This window comes from Gambusia affinis, linkage group LG06 (assembly GCF_019740435.1).
Source record: "Gambusia affinis linkage group LG06, SWU_Gaff_1.0, whole genome shotgun sequence".
In the NCBI taxonomy this organism is placed as follows: Eukaryota; Metazoa; Chordata; class Actinopteri; order Cyprinodontiformes; family Poeciliidae; genus Gambusia; species Gambusia affinis.
Window position 1 is genome coordinate 30,476,663 of NC_057873.1, and position 23,491 is coordinate 30,500,153.

General features: G+C 38.3%; 1 protein-coding gene across 3 annotated transcripts in view; it reads right to left on the minus strand.

Moving 5' to 3' along the window:
• brip1 (BRCA1 interacting helicase 1) overlaps positions 1–23,491 on the minus strand; it is a 77,746-nt gene that overhangs the window by 17,545 nt on the left and 36,710 nt on the right. Inside the window, exons 17-25 of one of the 3 annotated variants that reach the window (XM_044119692.1) lie at positions 22,406–22,518; positions 22,247–22,329; positions 21,823–22,107; positions 10,286–10,912; positions 7,955–8,022; positions 7,799–7,877; positions 7,516–7,713; positions 7,214–7,356; positions 951–1,022 (exon numbers count right to left, since the gene is read on the minus strand). In XM_044119692.1, the coding sequence (XP_043975627.1) occupies positions 963–1,022; positions 7,214–7,356; positions 7,516–7,713; positions 7,799–7,877; positions 7,955–8,022; positions 10,286–10,912; positions 21,823–22,107; positions 22,247–22,329; positions 22,406–22,518 (1,656 nt within the window). In that variant the 3' untranslated portion in view covers positions 951–962. Of the gene's footprint in view, positions 1–950; positions 1,023–7,213; positions 7,357–7,515; positions 7,714–7,798; positions 7,878–7,954; positions 8,023–10,285; positions 10,913–21,822; positions 22,108–22,246; positions 22,330–22,405; positions 22,519–23,491 lie in introns of those variants that run through there. The other 2 variants (XM_044119691.1, XM_044119693.1) reach the window with 2 other exon arrangements.

A 23,491-nucleotide genomic window follows, 5' to 3' on the forward strand; every position in this document is an offset into this window, starting at 1 on the left:
TAGAGAGCTCCTGTTCTTAAATAGTCTTGTCTGTCAGCACCAGTAGATCTTATTAAGAGGCCAGAACAAAGAACTTTCCCGTCATTACGCTGTTGGGATTTTCCTCAATGGACAGAATGACTGTGTGTGGTGAGAATAGGTGTAAGGTAAGTGGAACTAGTAGTGATCTAAAATTTTATGAGGGATGCAATGACTAAGACAGGTCCCATATCTGTGTCTTTGAATGAATGTCCAAAGCGTGCTTTTTGAGTTTGGAACAATTGGCATTAACCTTACAGCTGTTTAGCCATATTTGCTCTGGTCTAGACCACCAACCATGCAGTCTTCTACTTTCCTCTCCTCCCATTCTCAAGATATTACCTGGGATATCTGTACATTCCCTAGGCCAACTTAAGTTTCTGACAGCTTTTAATGCCTCACCTTTCACCTGCACTTTGTCAAAAAGAAAAGGCAGTTCATCATTTCAAGGAGAGAAAAGCAGAGTATTTAGTGGGAGATGAGTGAGAAGTCGCATGTTTGATCTGCAGACATATTTGCAGAAGGATTCCCAATATAGGGGTGATTAAGCTTTTCACAGGGAGTTTCCCAACACCTGCCCAGTATGAGCTAAAAACTCCACCCTGTGATCATAACTGTAGTCCAAACATTGATTTATTTGGCTTTGCTAAAGCCCAAAACTTACTTCAAGCCAGAACACAGGCAATAGAGGATGTGCCAATACTTTTACAATTATTTTATGATTGAGGTGTTATGAGGAGAAATTAGATGTGTTATACAACGTTATGCTATAAAACCGAAGCAGCATTAATTCAGGACAAACTAAAATAGTCTTGAAGCAAATTGCAAGTAATACAGTTAATAAAATGGTAACACAGACTTGATGTGCTGTACAATGTGTTGGTATGTCATGCCTACCAAATACTGCTGGGATTCATTGTGTCCTTAAGCCAACTAGAGTGGGTCTAACTTCTGTCTCTCCTCAAAGCTTTATCATGCTCTCCACCTGCCAGGACCGTTGTCATCTTAAGGCATTTAGTCGTTTATCATATTAGGGCAGAAAGAAGATGTTTTATAAAAAAGTTAATTTATCTCCTCTCTATGTCAGTAACCAGAGACAGCTTTGTGACTCAGGAAGACTACATGAAGTCTTTAAGTGCTAATAATTCAGTAAATGTAATGGAACAGCTTTTTTTCTTTTTTTTACATGAATCACCACTTGATCTTGGGAAGTCATCAGTCCTGGACGAACTTGAGTCGAACTCAAACAATGTTCCAAAATGAGAAGCAAATGTGTTCCAGGGCAGATTTACAAGACTGCTATTACAGCAACTCGACAAACTATGCAGGTCAGTAAAACACATTCTGGAAGAGAGTAGGAAGACAGTGAAAAACGGTTTGATGCAAAAGCCAGCTAATCTAGCTGTCACCTTGCAGAAGATTGGCATGATTGAGTGATTTCAAATAAAGTCTGATTTAGATTCTAAAGGTCATGTAAGGAGATGGGATTGAGTGCAGCCTGTATAGGCTTACATCTTTGCTATAAATAAGATAAATATATATAAATAAGGTCATGTGAAAAATGTGGATACCGTTGATTCCTCTTAATCAATGGGATCCACATACTTAATCTGCAAATGCTGGATCTCCTTAGAATTAGAATGTATATGGTACAGGGCTATACTCAAATGGTTTTCAAGCTGGTTTTGAATAGCTAGTGAAATTATCAGTTGATTGAGAAGAAAGATGAAGATCAATCAATGAGGGACAACATTAAACTGTGTGATTATTTTCCAATTTTAACTTTACTTTTGTAAATGAAAATCATAGTAATGACATTTTGTCCTAAAGAGCACTGCTATTCCATAGCTAACACCTGAGGATATGCAGAGATCACCAAGTAGAGCACATCAACCCAAAAACTTCAACATAACGCTACACAAAGAACTTAAGAAGTTTAAAGGATCAGTTTCTTATCTCAGTGAGTGATCTACTATAAATGGAGTAGGGTACCATAAATGGCTAATTACCAGCCCTTAATGCTCTCCCACAGAGACCTCACTACAATATGCAGAATTAAAAAGGCAAACAATTGCTACAATAACACATTGCAATAATCAGCTTAGAGTGTAAGAACACTAAGATGAGCCCAAATAACGGATGTCTATATCAAGATTAGTCAACTTCTAAAACCACACAGGCAGATTAGGTGTCTAATTCCACTAACCCCTATGAAATAAATCTGGATTTATTATCCAACGAGCTTCAAACCTATGACTCAAGCCAAGTTCTAACAGCTGCTTCAGCAGACAGACTGCTAAAGACCCTCTGCAACCAGATGATCTGGTCAAGCAATCCTTATCAGGCTGTATGAGCTTAAAGAAATCAATTTCATTAGCTATTCACTCAAAGCACCACAGTGACCAGAGCATTGCAAAGGATACATCAACTTGAGTCAATTCTATTAAAAACGCAGTTTCGGAGAGGAAATACCTGTACAGGTACCATAAGGACTAATTCCCTAGTACCTACCATAACTGTACATGTACCATGTAGTAAAACTGTAATACAGCCTATTACAGTTTTAAGGTTTTGATAATAATAAAAATGATACATTCCAAAATTATTCCAAAATTATTTAAATTCAACCACAAGTGCTTGATTTCACATTTTCATCATCTACAAAAAAATATTAAATTTTTGGTTTGAAAGCAGGATTTCATCTTTTTGTTCTCAAAACTTCTAATCCTTTCATTCAAAACTTTCCAAATATTCTCAGCGCTATAACTTTGTACAACTTTGTCACAGCCCTGGTGCTGTGATTGAAACACAGCCCTCCCTCGCTCTCCACTTGCTCCTCCTGGACTCAATAAGATTCTATGCAAGTACACTGTATGGTACTATTGTACTATACAAATACACCTGAGTAGTACTATACATAGTATAGTACTATTCATTGTATTAGTAGTATACAATGATTGCATAGTACACTAGTACTATACTATCTATAGTACTTTCTGTAGTTCTTTGAATGCTAATGTACTATACAATCTATAGTACATTAGTACTATACAAATACACCTGAATAGCCTTCTGTCTTCCAATGGAAACCTTCCTTCTTCTGCAAACGCTGGATCTCCTTAGAATTAGGAGGCTCTGTTGGAAGTCCGTTAGTCTTCCAAGTGACTGGACATGGCTGATGCCTTTACTCATTTCCTGCTTTTCCCTCATTTTCTGACATGTCTGTATTTTACAGGTGTAGTTAGTTTTTCAAACATATATTCTAGGTTCATTTTGTCTAATAAATGATGACGCTGTAATCTGTTGCATTTTTGTATACACCTGTACACTTAGATTTTAATCATTATACTAGCTGGTAATTTTTCTAAGCCCTGACACAGTTGAAACCAGAGTTTACATGCACCAAATAAAAAGACACATTCACATTTATTTCTCACTGAAGTTAAATCAGACCCAATTTCTCTTGTAAGTCAGTTAAAATCACCAAAATTATTATTTGCTAAATACCACATTAATGTCAAAAAGAATATGTCAGAGAATTACTTAGTAATATCTTCAAAATCAGAAGCTTACCTACATTTCCTAAGTATTTAGTAACAATGCTTTTGACAACTTGGTTAAAACCTTTTGAACCTATTGTGACATTTACCAAATAGGAATAATTTGGGCAATTCTAACTGACCTAAAAAAAGAGAAACTTGATTTGATTTAACTTGAAAAAATGTGTATGTCTTCTTATTCTGTGTATATAAACTTCTAGCTTCAACTGTGCAGTGATCCCTCAGCTGTGAAAAAGCTTTTTCTAAATGATTGTATACAGTGGTTTGTTCAAGAAGTCACATCAGTAACTATTTTTTTTAATCTGATGTAAACTTGTATACCTTTATGTATATAAAAGCAACTTAAATCTTATATATAATGTGGGGTGGTGGTGGTGCAGGGGTTAAGCACAATCCACATATGGAGGACTTAGTCCTTGACGCAGCTGTCGCAGGTTCGATTCCCAGCCTGGAGACCTTTGACACACCTCTTTCATCTTCTCTCATTACCCACTTTCCTGTCAATTCACTATCAAATAAAGGCCACTAGAGTCAATAAAACATGCCAAAAATCTTATATGTAATTATTATATTTTAAAAAACCATTTCTTGTAGGGATGCACACATTTTTTTGAAAGGGCAAAATAGGCAAATGCTATTAATGAAAACAAACAGTCTATAATGCATGTGGAATCACTCTCATTGTGTAATTTTTGCCCTGAACAATGCAGTCAAATGAAAATAATAATCTTAAATGTCCACTCAGGCACAAAGATGGCCTTTAAATAAAGGTCATTATTTCAGCACTTTCTCCCAGTCTTATCTAGCTACAACAATGCAAAATCAAACACAAAATGAAAACATGAAAAAACAATCTAAATTGCATAAGTATAAGTATAAAGGTTGGTCAGGAAAAATGACAAAAGAACATCAGCAAATGGAAATAGAGATGGTTGAGAGATGGGGACAGCTTGTGACAACAACCAAGATGACAATATTTTGAGTTTGTGTTGTAGCACTGGATGAAGACTGACTGCAAACACTGCTGAGACTTCAAAGCTTTATGTGCAATATGGTGTCTGTCAACTTCACAGCTGAGCAGCAGAAAGATAAAAAACACTTCAAAAACAGTGAAGGAAAGATTGTAGTGAAGCTTTAACCCCTTACAGAAAGCCAGGGGGGAAGAACTCCTTTCAGACAATGAGCTTAATGAAACCCATAGTGTGACCCAGATGGTCAGATTGTTACCTCACAAACAACAACGATGCTAAACATCTATACCACAAATTTGAGCAATTTAATGATCTGAAAACGTTCTTCATCTGCCACATTGTTTAAGGTCAATTCCTGGTTGAATTAGCAATATTTCTGTTTTTTCCTGACAGTTTAAACTCATTTTGTCAACAAGACAGAGAGGCAACAACACAACTGTCACAAGAAGTATATATATATATATATATATATATATATATATATATATATATATATATATATATATATATATATATATATATATATATATATACATATATATATATATGTGCATTTTATATGGTGATAAAATGCACCATATATTATTCTTCTATGTGTTTGTATGTACATATATTAATGTCATATCTAACAGAAAATATGTATAAATGGTATAGTAAAGCAAGTAGATGAAGGAGTGGATGAGTAGAAAACTAAAAATTTAATGAAAGTATGAAAGTTTAGAAGTTGTTTAACCTGAATTTACCAGTCATTCAAGGTTAATCTGTTAAATCTGGGCGGTTACAGTGATAATCTCAAAAGTGTTTAAAATCTGACAAACATATTGAATTAAGAGAAAGCTCATAATTTCTGTCTTGTACTTATTCATTATTTTCATTGTTCCACAAATATTTCTAAAAGAAAAGGTTTCAGTTAACTGAACAATGCCACAAAAATTCCTATAAGACCAAAATGACAAGCATTGTAACCAAAATTATAGAAATAACTAAAACCAAGCATAAAAAGAAGATATTTCAAAATATAAGCTAATGTAATAAGTGCCATATGCAGCTCAAATGAAAGCAAATGCGAATGCAACTTTTATATTATTCTCTATCATAGAAATAATTTGCTCAGCATTAAAATGTTACCTAAAAATTACACATAAAATCCTGAATGAACAGAGAAAAATATAACTATATTTTTTTGTTTTGACTGTTTCTTTAAAGAGCTTTCGGGTGTTGGATTTTCAACCAAGGTATGAAACTCCTCAAAACCTTTAACAGACACAGTGAGGCATAGATGTGTCTGCATTTAAGGAAAAAAATGCCAAAGGATTTAAAAATCAATGAATGGATACACACCAACCATGCCCTGGAAGCGGTTACCAATGTAAATCGGATTATGGAGGGAGGGAGTTGGTATTGATTGGCAGATACATCCTGGCACAGCGTGTACTCAATTTGTAAAAGCTGGATTTCATGTGGCAAAACAAGAAATCACAGTGCAAAACAAAACCTGACAAAGACCTCTGTGCAGTGTGGGATTTGGGTGAGTACATTTGTTCATTTGCCAGCTTTGCAGTGATTACCCCGTCAAGCTGTTACATTTGTTACTCACTAAGTGACATGAGCTGTTTTCTTCACATTTAACCTTCTACCAAGGCCACTGAGAAAGACCTTCATTCTGACTGTAGAGGGAGGTTAAAAAAACATTTTTTACCCTGTAGATCAGGAGTCCTCAAATCAGGCCTCAAGGTCCAATGTCCTTTAACTTTTAGATGACCTCTATTGATGACCAGGGATGATGTGTCCCTGGTCCAACACACCTGAATCAAATGGCTGACCTGCCTCCTGAATGCAGTCAAGTTCTTCAGAGTCCTGCTAATAACATTATTATTGGACTAAATAATGAGTCCAATACATCTAGACGTTGCAGGATCAGGGGCCTCATGCATAAAGCCTGTGTATGAACAAAAAATGTGTGGCGCGGCGCCATATTTTACACACAAGTTGGCATTTCTGAAAATGCTGCCGTGAAAATGTGCGGCGGCCACACAAACTTTTTATGTGGACAATAACAAACTGCAACGTGCCAAAACTCACCTCAATACACTGAAACCTGACTCCAGTGGCGCAAAAAGTGGGTATTTAGATGCATGTGAAGATGTGTCGAAGTACTGAGTTATCAACATCAGAACCAGGGATTCTTCATAAACTCAAGAGCATTCTCTTGAGTTTATTAAGTCCGACTGTCATACAACAACAAAGTGTCTTCAGAGGCTTCTTTTAATCTACTGAAATATAGAAAGCTAAAGGAGACCTGCCTTGCCCATCACCACCAGCCTCTACAATAAGTCTGAAGTAGACCATTATTGTTACGCTTATTATAGTCATTCCAGCCCAAATCTCAACTTGGTAGTGTCCAAACACACGTGACCAGCTGTATGGTATGTAGCAATATAATGTATGAGGCAAATATCGCAACAGTGTACTGGCTGCTGTTAATATAACACATATTTCACATTTGAATTGCTTCAGACTGTACTTGTTCTAATGTAAGAGAAAAGACAAAAACCCCTACTATGGGGTCCGACGAGAGAGGACATCCACAATGATCTCTGCAATATAATACTATTGTGGAAAGGAGTTCCAGCCATGTGAAATCCCCCATCCGGCGTCAGATACCTGATCTCCAGCATCATTTCCAGGGTAGTGGATCTCAGCGGCCATTAAAGGTGCAGAAGTTTTTGCTCTCTGAGAGGAGCAGCTTTTACACTGGAAAAATCTGGTAACAGAATGCTCCTCGGGGTCCCAGATGGCATTGTATGCTATATAAAAAATTATAAATGGAGAAGCAAGTAGTTTTTCAAAAGTTTCAGAATAATAGAAAATAAACTAAATTATCAAAAGTTCTAAAATTTTCTTTAGTTACATTTGAGTAGGAGTTATCTATCTGTAACTTTAGACTGTTTTCATCAGTTACTCACAAGTTAAACTCTGATCACAGTAGGGCTCCAGAGTGCTTCTCAAGGCCTTTAGAGACAAGGGGCTTTGAACCACCAGCATCCAGTTGTCTGAGACTGGTGGTGGAGGTACACTCTGACAGCAGCAGGTGTGTTCCCCAACATTACATCTGAGTTCTCTTAGAACAGCTAGATGGTTTTTATTACACACATCATGCTGGACTGAGACCAAAAAGCAGAACAAACATTTAGGTCAATGGCAATGCTTCGGTTTAAAAGACTGGCGAGAACAGAACCGTTAAAGTACCATGTGCATCAGGAAGTAGTTCTTTTCCACAGAGAGAACAGTAAAGTCCCAAAGAACATGTTTTCTGCTCTGTGTTGCTCTGTGGGTGCAGAATAAAAGTCAGTATTAGACATTATTGTTTGACCAAAAGCTATAGCACAACAGTTTCTTACTTACCTTTGACACTTTAGAGGCTTTTATAAATCTTCTGTGTTTTTGCCTATAAGATCTTCGTACTTTTACAGCTAAATTGAGAAAAAAAGATTACTTTACAGTTCTAAACTTTTTCAGTTATTTTTGACATACTGCAAATGAACTTCAAGACTAAATGTTGCCAGAGGGTGACCCATTCTTGACTTCCTAGTATTTTTATTCAATTACAGTTGAGAAATTGTGGCACATTCTCAAGGAGGTTCAAATCTGGGGAAGTCCCTGACTCTGACAGGTCTAAAGTATTGGTGTTTTGGAGTCTCAATATTAAAGGCGTCATATTCACAAAACAGGGCTTGAAACTGGCGTATGTCACTTTCCAAAGGTTGTGATCTACAAAAACCAGTAGAATGTAGAATACTTAAAATGGGAAGTATTTTTTTAGTAACGTTGGACTTTGTTAAATTGTCTCATATGCAATTTTAACACAATATCTCTAAGTGCAGATTTAATGCTCTAGCTGAAGAAAAGTCTGAAATATGTTAATGGAAAAACATTTTAATTGCAGACCACAACTGAGTCTTTGAGTAACATGGGCTGCCTATTAAGAGCTTTTAACACACATTTGCAGGCCTCTCTACGCTTTGAATTTTCATTATGTTAACGAGAGGTCATGCACGATTACACCGACAAGGGTCTTGGTTAGGCAGCTGATGGGGAAAGGCTTTAATGGAACACTTGTCTCCTCTGTGCAAATCCCACATTGGTGAAGATTTTTTGTGTAATGAGAAGGATCAAATCAGGGTAATCATCTTTCATGATATTGTTCAGTCTTACTTCCACTCAGGCTGTTTGATGAACCTACACTTCTCATCGACCTGATTAAATGACATACACTCTTCATGCTGAAACACTCAGATATGGCGCTTAAAGTGCTGATTAAAAGAGTGTATGCAAAGTCACAAATGTGTGTTATTTAAAAAAAAAAAAAAAAAAAAACCCTGTAAAGCCTGGAGATGTCCCGCTGCGATGCCAGGTGTAGGCTCTGGTAGTGAAGCACTGCAGACAGGAGTCTTTTTAAGACTTATAGATATCTCACTACGGACGGTTCTGAAGAGCTGTTACCTCAAAAGGACAGTCCAAAGCTGAGATCATTAAACTAGCTTTTTTTTTATTGCAGGTAAAATACTGACAACTTATAACATCTCAAAGCATCCATACTTCAAAAATCTCAAGAAATCCCTTTTTGCAATATTTTGTTAGGAAATGTTTTAATGTTTTAACTGTCTCTTTAATAATTTAAAGAGACAGTTGTTTAAAATGGTAAAGACCCCAGATTGTTTTGTTATATTTTATTATATTTCATTCTTGTTCATTTACACAGCCAGACATTAGCTATTAAATCTGTATTTATTCAAACAGTTTGCACTGAAATTCTAATTGTTGTCACAGAAAGTAAAGGAATCATTAATAACTCTAATAAGAGTATAATTGGGAGAAAATATATAAATGTATATCTTCTAACATCAGTGCTACTCAAAGAATCCCAAATACAAGCAATGAAAATAACTCAAAGCAGGGTATCATTTAGTGATGAAGTCTAAACAACTTTTACTGATTATATCCGTTTTATTTAACGAAAGCGGTGTCATCATTCATGTAGCATAGGGTGGGTTTATTTATATTATGGCTTTTCTACCGATAACATTTTGAAGGATTTAGAAGAAGAAACAGAAAAAAAAAACAATAAAATGAAATAGAAATAGCAAGTTAAACTAAAGAAGAATTTTACTCAGTATATGTTGCAACAGTAAAACAAATCCCTACCAAACCCACAGTGAGTAACCTAAAACTACTTAATTAGTGAGATGGTCCTCCATTCAGGGTTCAATCGGGCATAATAGAGCTTCTGCTGTGTTCACTCATTACCGACAGACACATCATTAAACTGAACTACATAATTATTTATTCCTGCGGAAAATAGATGAGTTCCTACTTGTGTATTTTAATGATTTACTCAGAGATGTTCAGTTTATGCAGCAATCTTGATAATGTTGGTTGGTTTTGTTTATTTGAGCTGCAGACAGGCTTTAACAAGAAGAGCCGTCACAACAAATGAGCAGCAGGCAAGAGACAGTTGTGTGCAGTGTCAGAGTATTAATTGCCTGGACAGCAACATTAAGGGAATATAAACAATTTAAGATCAAACACAATAAAGAATTGAGAAGCAAAGACACAATATAAACACAGACAATTTCATTGCATGGTTTGAGTCCTTTCCTAATATTTGGTGGAAACCTTCGTTCTCTGTAAGGATGCAGTGTGTGTGCTACTCTGTGTGTCCAGGCTGGTGGTTACCTGTCTGACTGAGGGAAACTCTCTGTCTGGACCTGGACAGCCTGTGAAGTCTACTTCCTCTCTGTCTGCTCTGGCTCTCATCCTCCCCTGTTTTCTCACTTTGCTGCAGTGCCTCCATACCCTCTTTCTGGCCCAGTGATAGCTCTGTGCTTTGCTTAATGACTGAAACAACACTCTGTTCACCAAAAGCAGTGGTTAACTCCTGAGATCTCTCTGTGGAAGTATCGAGACTGGGAGAGGACATGTGGTTCTCTGTCGGTGGGTTTCTTTCATCCTCAAAAAGTTCCGGAGTATAGAAAACACTCTTGTCCTCCTCATCATCAGAAGACTTTGCAGGTACTGGTGATTCACTTTTAAAGCCGGGAGGGGTGGTTATTGTGGACACCCCCAGAGCCTCAGTGTTTTCACTGAGACAGTTTCCATCCGTTTGGTTAGTGCACAATGTTTCCAGATTCATTGGTGGAGAAGAGATCTGCAGGGCCCCAGGCCGGACGGAGCAGTTCGCTGGTTTTGCTTTAAAGATGGGCGTCTTAAGGTTGGTGTTTGTAGGGTTGATGTTGAAAATGTGATACGAATGCTGGGCTGAGAGTTGCTTAGCTGGAGCACTTTGCAGTGCCTTCAGTGGCTCTGTGCAAACAAAAAACAATTTCAAATCAGCTCACAGACTACTTGTTTTACTTTTTAACTAGCAAAACTAGACAGAGTGTCATGACTGGGAGATAAAGATCAAGTCAATGTGGGCATACGCTCAATATAACCCAAACAAAGGTCAATGGGAATTAATTAAAAGCAACAGTCCAACATCTGCTCATCAGCTCGCTGGAGCGCCACTCAGGCACGCAAAAGATCTTACAGTAATGAGGCAAGCCACTCTACCTACCCCATGTTACCGCCCTCCCCCCGATTCTGAGGGAGCCGGAGGGGTAGAAGGAGGTGGGCTGCTGCCTTTCTACCATTTCATTCACCTCGTGTAGCAGTTATTTAATGCAGTTAAAGGACTAGATGGCATACAATACCAGAAGGTTAGGTTCATCTACTGGAGCTGTTGTCAGTAATCAATAAAAACAATACAAAAGAATAACTGCTTTCATTATTATGTATTTTAGAGAAGGAAAAATAAGTGAACACCACAAGACACAAACATACATGAAAAACAAAAAAATAAAGACAATAAATATATACATACACAATACTGCAGTAAATCTTGTATATAAATGTGCACAAAGAGTCCTATCTTTCCCCAGTAGTCAGCACATTGTCTGACTGACACACAGTTAAAAGTCCATAATTTAATTGTCCAATTGTTTGAGATGAAAATGTCCAAGCGCAATTTGTTTCCACCAGAGAAGGGTTGAATAATGAATTGTGTGTCTTTATAATGAGATGGAGGGGGAAATGTTGTGGACCATCAGACTCCTACCAGACCAGTATAGAGTGAGTTTTAAGGTTCTCCTGGCTCCAGCCAGTTGTCAGAAGCTCGCCATCCTTTGACCCTACCAAGGGATCACCTGGCCAATTCCATATATAGTTCAGTGCATGACAACTTCACGGCTCCAAGCTCACTGGATGTTCAGATCTGTAGCTCCTTTGTCTCCAGCTCTCCCCCTCACACCTGACAGGGAAAGTTGGAGCCGGCCTGATTAACCACTCAAAATGCAGTGATTGGCTGAATGCACTGTGTGACTGACTGTCACTCTAACCAATGGAGCAGGAAAGGCGGGATTAGGGGCAATCTTTTACCCTGGGTTACAGCCTCCCCCCCTTAAATCATGTACGTCCCGTGACATGTAAACATTAGACAATGTGAACAGTGCTGGAAGTGGTGGGTGTCACAACTAAAGCATCAGACAAATTGTGCAATAATGCCTGAACGACTGAAATAAGCGGATTGCCTAAAGTGGTATATTGAAGCCGTTCAGGTGCCACTCTATGACGTATTGAACGTTTTGGAGGATTGTCATTAATTTGAGTTATACCATCAAAATTTGGGGATCTGTTCAAAGTAATTCCAAAATCAGGAGCGGGAACGGTTTCACCAATTGGGCTTCCAGGATCAGGTAAGTCTTCAGTATAAGGTGGAGCTTGTTCTACAGTCACATCAGGTTGCTCTCCAACACAGGATTCTGGTTCAATTGATTCCACTTCAACAGCTGACTTCACACTCTCAGAATCTGAAAGTATTTCAACAGATTGTTTCTTCACTGGAGAAACTGTTGGAACAACAGAGTTTTCTACATCATCAGGAGGTGATGACTTTCTGAGTGTTTTCTCCACTTTGAACTTTACTGGAGGTGGAGCTAGATGGAACGGAATCTCTTCTTGTTCACAGTCCTCACCTTCTGCAAAGTCATCAGGAAATTCTTGCCATTTCTTGGTTTGTTGACGTGTCTGGGGTTTTGTGACTGGAACTGTCTCAGTTGATCTTTCAGTATCTGTCACAGGAAGAAAACCACATGGAAGGAGAAGGTCTCTGTGTAGTGTGCGTATTGGGCCATCTTTGTACTCTGGTTTTACTGTATAAACTGGAAGATCGCCAGCACACTTCACCACTACAAAGACATCTTGTTCCCATTTATCACAGAGTTTGTGTTTACCTCTGAGTCTGACATTCCGCACAAGTACTCGATCTCCGACTTTCAACTTGGATGGTAGAACCCGCTGATCAAACCGAGTTTTGTTTCTTTCAGCACTGCTGGCAGAGTTCTTTGATGCCATTTGATAACTTTCTTTCAACCGTGACTTCAGGTTCTGTACATACTGAGAGTGTGATGGACATTTCTTTTCACAAACAGGAAGACCAAAAGCAAGATCAATTGGGAGTCGAGGACAGCGTCCAAACATAAGCTCATAAGGAGTATATCCTGTCACTTCATTTCTGGTACAGTTGTATGCATGAACAAGAGGTTTAACATATTCTTTCCATTTTGACTTCTGTTTTGGGTCAAGAGTTCCTAACATTGCTAACAGCGTACGATTAAACCTTTCTACAGGGTTTCCTCTAGGGTGGTATGGTGTTGTATGACTCTTTTGGATTCCTGTCATAGCACACAACTCTTTTATCAATTTGGACTCAAAATCCGAGCCTTGATCTGTATGTAGTCTTTCTGGTATTCCAAAATAAATGATGAAATTGTCCAAAAGACATTTGGCGACCGTCTTTGCCTTTTGATTTGGCGTTGGAATGGCAATGGCAAACTTGGTGAAATGATCGGTCAGCACAAGAATGTCTTTGGTATTGCTAGCATCAGGTTCAAGACTCAGGAAATCCATACAAACGAGTTCCAATGGACGTGAGGTTTGAATGTTGACCAGTGGAGCAGCTCTCTCTGGCAGACTCTTCCGGCGAACACAACGTCCACATGTTTTTATTTTCTGCTCCACATCCATAGCCATTTTAGGCCAATAGAATCGAGCTCTAACAAGGTATAGAGTTCTCTCTATTCCCAGGTGGCCCATGTCATTATGAAGACTATGAAGAACAGATTCACGAAGGTCTGCTGGAAGGACCAGTTGGTATACATGTTGATCGTTCTCTTGTCGCTTTCTGTAAAGAATGCCATCAATCATCTCCAATTTAGTTAATTCTCTAAGGAGAAGAGGAAGTTCTGGAAGTTCACCCCTGTTGGAGGAATCTTTTCACCAGTCTCCAACTGATGGATAACTTCCCTGATACTAGGATCAGTTCCTTGATGGTCTTTTAGATCAGCATGAGACATTGCAGGAACAACAGGAAGTCCATGTGAATCTTCAGAGTAGTCCACAGGAATTATATCTGCCCTGACTGAGAGTGATTCAACCAAAAGGCTTTCAACTCGAGTTCGAACCAGACGACTTTGGCAAATTGCATTAATCACTTCAGGTGATATCTCATTATTGCTACTATCTGAAAGATGTTGTTGAGCAAACTGAGAGATAAGTTCCTGATCTTTGTGGGCAACTTCATCTGTGACAGATTTTCCACAAGGCCGACGAGAGAGTGCATCAGCATCCAGATTGTGTTTCCCTGCTCGATACTGCAGCTTAAAGGAAAAAGTAGAAAGTGCAGCCAACGATGACTGGTAGCATCCAGCTTAGCTGATGTCAAGATATAAGTAAGTGGGTTACTGTCAGTGACAACTGTAAAATCCGCTCCATACAAATAATCTTGAAACTTTTCTGTTACACTCCACTTCAGGGCTAAGAATTCAAGTTTGTGAGCTGGATAACGACTTTCGCTAGCTGACAAACCCCGGCTAGCATAGGCTATTACCCTGAGCTTCCCTTCATGTTCCTGGTAGAGGGCAGCACCCAGTCCAGTGGTGCTGGCATCTGTATGGAGGATGTAAGGTAATACAGGATCAGCAAACCCCAGGACTGGTGCAGTAGTAAGTTTGTCAATCAGGGTATTAAAAGCCAACTGACACTCAGGACTCCATCTAGAACCAAAAGGTTGCTTTGGATCAAACGGTGGACACTTATTAGATTGTACCCTTGAGGTTTTATTAGTTGGCGGGTACCCACGGGTCAGATTGTTAAGAGGCTTGGCAATAGTGGCATATCCCTTTATGAAACGTCTATAATAGCCAGTAAATCCCAGAAAAGATCTCAAGGTCTTCAAATTGGTAGGAATTGGCCAGGATTTCACTATGGAAATCTTTTCTGGGTCTGTCTCAACACCTTTCTCTGAAACAATGTGGCCCAAATATCTAACAGATGTTTGGAAGAATTTACATTTTTCCAGAGAAAGTTTTAATCCAAACTCTTTCAACCGATTTAGAACTCTCAATAGACGGTTTTCATGTTCTTCAAGACTGTTGGAAAATATAATCAAGTCATCCAAAAACACCAAAACCTCTTTCAAGTGCAGATCACCCATACATTTCTCCATCAATCTTTGAAATGTTGATGGTGCATTAGTAACCCCTTGAGGCATCCGATTAAACTCCCAAAACCCAAGTGGAGTAACAAAAGCGGTCTTAGCTTTATCTGTTTCATTCATTTCAATCTGATAATAACCAGATTTCAGATCAAGCACAGAAAACCATTTTGATCCTCTAAGTGCTGTAAATGATTCTTCCAAATTGGGCAAAGCATATGCATCTTTGACAGTTTGTAAATTAAGTTCTACGTCAATACACAGTCGAATATCTCCATTTTTTTTCTTAACAACAACAATTGGAGATGAGAAAGGCGATTCAGACTCCCTGATAACACCAGCGTCCAGAAGTTCACGTAAATGTTTGCGAACAGCCTCTATGTCTTTTGGGTGAATAGGTCTTGCACGATGCTTGAAAGGAGTATTGTCATGAAGATTAATGTGATGTTTCACTTGCTTGGTGCAACCAAAATCTAAATCATGATGGGAAAAAACTTCAGGTATAGCATTTAACTCTGTTATGATTCTTTCCTTCCATTGTGATGGTATTGGTGACTCACCAAAATTGATGTTCAAAGGTGTTGATGTTTCCTCAGCTATATGGTTGGTCACATGGTGCTCTGAGATGATACCTGCATAGGCTTCTAGTTCAGCAATGATACTTAAAGCTGATATAGAAGTGTCTTGTTTCGTTTCATTAGAGACAACTACTGGAACCCTATTGTGTGAGCAAGCTTGAAGTGCAACCAGACAGCTACTGACAACCAGACCACCCGGCAGGCCTAAATCCGGGTGTCTAACGACAGCACACTGACCTGCCACACTAGAAAGTTTGGCACAACCCTCAACCACCACTGTGCAACCAGCTGGAATAAGAACAGGGGTTTTGCTGTGGAGTGTCACAACACCCAAATGGTTGCCACAGTTCTGCTGATGCATTAACTGATGCAGAACTGTTTTAAACCCATATGAGGTAGGTTTAAATGTTGGACAGTCACTGGAGCAAAATTTTTCATAAAGAATTTCAAGTGTATTCATGCCTATTAGCACTAAAGCTGGAAATCCAGGTCTCACATCAGGAACAACTAAAGCAAGGGTTTCAACTGTTAATTCACTCCCAATAAAGTCTTTTGGAAATGTTATTGGTACTTCAACATAACCCAAATATGGAACATGTTGACCTGCAGCCCCTTCAACATGAAGTAGGTCATTTAGCGAGTGAACTGGTTGACCTGAGAGATGTTTATTGAAGAAAGAAACTGGTATTGTAGTGACTTGAGAGCCGGTATCCAGAAGACATTGAGAGCTGTAGCCAGCAATGTTGACTTCTGCTGTACATCTGGAACCGATTAATCCCTTTGGCAAATCAATTTTGGGGTTTGTCTGCAATTTGGCACACTTAACAGACTCTCTCTTAGCGGGACAAGGTTGGTCCAGCTCAGCTCCTGTTCGCCCCTCAACAGGAACTGAAACTAGTTTAAATGTGCTGAAGTAGAGGGATTTTGTCTCTGTCTCTTCTGTTTATCATAAAATATTTTCCGCTTTGCAGTAACCAATGCTGGATTAGGCTCATTATCACATTGAGGCTTAACATGGCCATCCTCTCCACAACGGAAGCAAAACCCAGGTTTAGAGCTAGAATTGCTAATATGTACATCTTTAACAGTCTTTTTCACATTAGGCTTTGCAGTAGCTTTTGCAGCAAAAGGTAGCTTGGTGCCCATCTGACCTGCTGTTAAAGCAGTGAGCTGCTGCTGTATTGCTGACATCTGTTGTGAAAGCTGTTTAGTCATGTTGTTCAGAGCAACACACAGATTAGTTTCCTGGTTAGTATGTGCAAACTGGACCTGAGATGAAACCTTTTGTTTAGTGGTACCCAAATGGTGCTTCATCCGCAGGGTTTTTGCTGCTTCCCTGTCCTCTTCAGTTCTAAGTAACAACAAAAAGTCAGCAAATGAAGGTGGATTAATTTTTCTCTGTTTAAGTTGAAGTTCTGATATTAGGTTGTTGTCCCAACATCCTCTGCAAAATTGGGTCAACAGTCGTGCATCCATATCCTTCTCCAAAACACCTCCTCTCTTCACTGCATGCTGTAGCCCAACCTGCAACCGCTGCAAATAGGCAGATGGCTTTTCTCCACTATCCTGATAAGTGTCCATGAATTTAACATACAACTCCTCTCCATCTTGAACAGTTCCATAGGCTGAATCAAGTTGTTGCATGTATACTTTTGGTAATGTATCTGGACTCAAATGTTTCACTATATCACAGGCAGGTGGAAGTAGACTATCACGAATTAGTCTGGTACATTGCAACTGTGACATAGAGGGATCTTGAAGAACTAAATCAACACTTGTCCGCCATGTGTCGTAGTCTGTCTCATGACTTGGCCTGGGGACTTTTCCAGAGAATGATCTCAATCTATGTGATGAGTGCATATGCAGAGCTGTCCCCACTCCTGACAACATGCTCCACAACATAGCGTTGCACCTCAGGAGGACTGAGATCACCAGCAGAAATAGATGTGGACTGCTTCTCCTGACCTTGCACTTCAGTTCTGCTGGAGATAGAAGAACTGGATGGAAGAGGAGCGGAGTGTGGAAGGGATGACAGAGGAAAAGGGAGTTGAGTAGTAGCATGAACTGATGGCTGCTGTGCTTCAGCTTTCTCTACAAGTTGTTCCTCTTTTGCCTTCACTGGCACCACAGGACAGAACTCTGCAACAGACTGCTGTATCTGGGACATCACTTCTGTGAGGACTTCAGCATATTTTTTCCCAGACAGCTTGGCAATTTCTTGTAAATCTGCCAAATACTTATCTGTCTTTAAGCCACCAACTTTTGAGGCATAAATCTCAGACAACCTTTCAATATGAAATTTATCACCCACATCTGATGTAAATGTATATGGTAATATTGGAAATAAACGTGCTAAAGATAATCCAGAATCATATTCAACAACCAACATTTGATCAAATTCTGAATCACGCAAATCTATAGTAGTTTTCTGCTTAATATCACCATACTGTTCAAGAAAATCAATAAGTTCATCTGTGGGGTTTTCTGAAACTCCATCAATCAATACTGTATTAGAGATTTTTAAACCAAGAGTTTCAAAAACTTCCATGATGGAAATTGAATTGGTGAGTATGAACTAAGACTTATTTGTGCAACTTTATTCAACCTGGTTTCTATTAATTACTGATCAAAACAGCTCCTGGCTAGCTCGCCAATAATGTAGCAGTTATTTAATGCAGTTAAAGGACTAGATGGCATATAATACCAGAAGGTTAGGTTCATCTACTGGAGCTGTTGTCAGTAATCAATAAAAACAATACAAAAGAATAACTGCTTTCATTATTATGTATTTTAGAGAAGGAAAAATAAGTGAACACCACAAGACACAAACATACATGAAAAACAAAAAAATAAAGACAATAAATATATACATACACAATACTGCAGTAAATCTTGTATATAAATGTGCACAAAGAGTCCTATCTTTCCCCAGTAGTCAGCACATTGTCTGACTGACACACAGTTAAAAGTCCATAATTTAATTGTCCAATTGTTTGAGATGAAAATGTCCAAGCGCAATTTGTTTCCACCAGAGAAGGGTTGAATAATGAATTGTGTGTCTTTATAATGAGATGGAGGGGGAAATGTTGTGGACCATCAGACTCCTACCAGACCAGTATAGAGTGAGTTTTAAGGTTCTCCTGGCTCCAGCCAGTTGTCAGAAGCTCGCCATCCTTTGACCCTACCAAGGGATCACCTGGCCAATTCCATATATAGTTCAGTGCATGACAACTTCACGGCTCCAAGCTCACTGGATGTTCAGATCTGTAGCTCCTTTGTCTCCAGCTCTCCCCCTCACACCTGACAGGGAAAGTTGGAGCCGGCCTGATTAACCACTCAAAATGCAGTGATTGGCTGAATGCACTGTGTGACTGACTGTCACTCTAACCAATGGAGCAGGAAAGGCGGGATTAGGGGCAATCTTTTACCCTGGGTTACACTCGCTAAAATAGTCAAACTGCTTAACCTCCACATGAACCCAAAGACAATAGGTTCTCACCAAAAGCAATGTGCAAACATGCCACCTCGACACACTTTCTGCTGCTGATGTCATCCCTACACATATCCTGAGTGTAAAAATGGAATAATAGCTGCTTCTGTACAAAACTTTCAGAAGTTACGTTGGTCCAACTAGAACAAAAGACAGTAGAAGTGTCCTTTATTAGACACATAAAGCTCCATTGTATCAATTATTAAAAACACACCAATGAGCTTTAGTGTTGTATTAAATTCACGTTTTCATGAGAACCTTAAGCATTAAAAACATAAATGCATTCAAAGTGCAGTTTACAGATTTTCAATGCAGTAATCTGGTAAGAAAATATATTTCAATTTTCATTCTTTAAAATTTTTTGAAGAATTATGAATAAAGATACTAGAGAAACAACAAATACACTGGTCAAAATAAACACATTAAGGCTTTAGGACTTTAAATTGTGTATTATGTCAAGATATTTTATGCTCAAAAATCTTCAGATAACCACAAACTATGTTTTGGTTATAATATGAAATTATATTTAAATATACATCTGAACTAACATCATCCACATACGGTATCTCTGTGTGAACTCATTGGAAAAATCTAAATTAAATGAGAATGTGATCCTCTGACTAATTTCAAAATATTTTTTTAAAATTTTTATGGATATTAAATGGTAGTATGTTCAGAATATTTTCTGTGAAATAAAAACCTATAAAATATAGGCACTTAGGTGTTTCAGTTGTTTACTGAGTAGAAGACTGAATAGAAATAGAATCTATTTACAAATAATGAAAAACAAAAACTGATTACAGAGCATCAATCTGAAGTCGGCAAACGTTTACTATTTTTAATGTATTGCAATCAGTCTTGATTGTGAAAATACTTTTTCATTTTCAAACAGGGATATCTTTGGCCAGTTGTTGTGTTAACAAAGTGAGAAATACCATAAGTGCTTTCCTGTTGACCAAAGACCAAACAGACCCTAAAGCAACATGCATACATCAACACCTGATCTCCAGCTGTCTCTGGGTAACAATGACAGCTGGAACACTCCAACATCTGCTCATCAGCTTGCTGCAGCACCACTCAAGCATGCAAAAGACTTTACAGTAATCAGGCTAGCCACTCAACCTAGCCCATGGTACCCCCTTAAATCTGAGGGAGCCGGAGGCGCAGGTCACCAGTCCATCACAGGTCAACACAGAGACACACATGACAAACAACCATGTTCACACACACTCACACCTAAAGACCAAAATAATGGCACCAGTTAATCCAACATAAATATTTCTGGACCGTGAGGGACCTGTGCAAGCACATCACATAGGGAAAGTTCATACAGGAGGGCCCTGACTGCTACTTGACTCCTACAACCCAGCAAGCCAACTGCTGCTGTGCAACCTGCGGTCAGCTCTCTAAGTGCTAAATTCTAAGTAACAAAAAACCATTACCAGAGGAAACAGTGCATTCTTAAATTCCAAAGCATTTCTTTAAAGTTAAATTAAAAAAGAACATAGAAAAGTATTCATCAGTTTAAGCTAATAAAGATTAATTTGTTTTCTAAATTGTGTGTGTTAGGGAATGGGGGAGTACAACGGGCGACGATCTAACAACAGAGAATAGAACACAAAAGAACATTTTAACAAAAAAAAAGCACAATTTATCTGTGTGGTTTGTTTTGGTACAGCTGTAACAGCATCTTAAAGTCAGGAGCTGGAACGAAACAACAAAATGTCTCCATCACCAGGTCCATAAAATTACAAAAGAAAAACGAAGCTCCTGCTCCAACCAGTCCACTTTAGTCCGAGTTCCCAGAATGAACAAAAACATGTTAGCTGAATAAAACAAACAGTACTGCCCAAATATCCTGCTTTAAACTTTAAATATTGTACACACCAACCTGTAGTGTCAATATCAGGTTAATGTGGTGAACAGGATCAGCATTCTGGACCAGGTTAAAGAGTTGCTGGGAGTTTGGAGTATGCTCTTACTCAAACTGATAAACATAGAAATATGATAAGGCTGAACCAAAAGATAATGTCTTTTTATCTTTTTTATATTTTTCTGAAACTGTAGAGTGTGAAAAACTGGAGATCAAGTAGGTATAAGTTACAGTATGAATTTGGAAAAATTGTAAATTATATTTTTAATCTCCTTTTTTCATATAACTGGTACCTTCAGTATTCTAAAAGGTTTTTACAGCTCTAAACATCCCAACATGAACCCATGTGTGAATCTCATCACAAATCCTCCAGAACATATTGATATTGAATCTGTGTATCCTCATTAGTTAATGTATTTTCATAGCTGGGTAGTTATTCAGTTAATTTGTTCCATTATTTATATTTGTTGTGTAAAAGTGGCCAAGAAATCTTACTTTAGTCACATCAGACATGTCGGAACTTCAAAGATACCAGACAGAAAAACACAGCAGTAATCCTGGTACAAATTTTGCATGTTTAAATGCCTCTTCTTGCCATTTAAAAAGGAACCTTATCAGGTATGACGCTCTAAATTAGTAGATTAGTTTCATATGTAAAGTTTGGTTTGTTTTGACAATAAATAAGCATGTCTTAAGACTTAAATTCTAAAGTAAGTCAAGTAAAATTTTATGTTACCTCACCTGCTGTGTTATTGTGTTCAGTTTTCAGCTGTGTGATTGTGTTTTGCTGGGAATAAGAAGGTTTGTCACATGAATTGGTTCGCCGAGGTTCTGGTTCTCCATTAAAACTCTGAGCCGACCCGGACAAGGGACTACTGTTATGCAATTCAGAAACGTTGAGCGTCAGGCTGTTCACAGGGGCCACCTCCACATTCTGCTGCACCTCAGAGAAAGCTTCCAGAGACTGCATAGCATTACTGAAGGTGTCGTGATGCTGGACAAGCTGGCGGACCCATTTAGACAAACCTAGGATTGTAAAAACAGACAAACAGCAGAGGTAACAGGCTCAAAGAGTCGCTCAGTGGATAAATATTGCCATCTAGTGCTCAAACTGAAAGGCTATGTGAGACTGACTAACAAAAAGTTCATCAAAAACATTCAAAACCTGCGATGTATTTATTAGGATTGTTCTTATATCGGTCATCCACCAGAATCAGGGCACCCCAGTCATTTCTGTGCCGGATGCATCTGTAAGATAACATAGAAACATGTCATTACAGAAGGAAGTGCAAATAGCACATTTAGGACAGAGAGAGGCGTTTACCTCCCCAGTGCCTGGTTTAGAGCTCTGTAGGCCTGGATTTCATACCAGCGATGGCCTGGAAGAAGACCTCTCGACTTGCAGTGCTGGTCATTGTACTTCATCTTTAGTTCCACCTAAAAATCACATATAGCACATTTGTTACATAATGTTTGTTTTTACTATTCTAAAGAGAACACTTTACTTTTGTATATTAAAGCTGCACCATGTAACTTTTATAAACAATATGCTTTTTACATGTTTCTTAAAACTGTCATTGTATCCTGACAGTTTTTTCTGTGAAAAAAAATCAACTCCTCTCCTTTCTCCCCGTGGTCCTACAGCCATCTACAGAAGCTCTCTGTCGGAAACCAATCAGAGCGAGGAGGAAAGTCTTACTGCTGTCAGACAAATGTATAAAAAACATATTGTTTATAAAAGTTACAAGCTGCAGCTTCAGGCATTGCACCAGACATCTAATAAATCTGTACTTCACCTACATTTCCTTGTAATTATTTGGACTATTTGTAATTTACTGCACACAAAAATTATTAAATGTGCTAAAAGAATAAAAACTTTCCCAATGAAATCGTGCATGTGCACTCTAATTGTTGAATAAATTATGAAATTAAACAATGTTATACTTTCAATTCAATTGTAGTAAGGACACTAGAAAATAGTCATTCATAGTAAATTCAACAACAGAGTCCAGATTGACCTGCTTCAATTACAGTTCCAGTCAGATTCTTCATAAAACTGTAAATAAATACTGGTCTGCTTTAAAGTGATGGATTGTATCAAATCTTTACTTGGATGCAGTCCTTTGTCTTGAATAGAAATAACATGACAGTGGCGAGGAAGCATTGTTTGACCAGGTAACGGTTTAAAGAACACAACATAGACATAGAGACACTGATGGGGCTGATAACAATCTCTTTATTTGCATAAAGTTAGTAAATATAATTGTGAATATTAACATCAAGATGAGGGAAATAGTGATAGAAAATGCTCCAACTATTCTGGCCTCCAAACAGCATAATCTCAGCCTAATCTCTAGAAATGGTTGTTTCTCTGGGTTTTATTGTCTTATTAAGATTGGAAATTTTAATA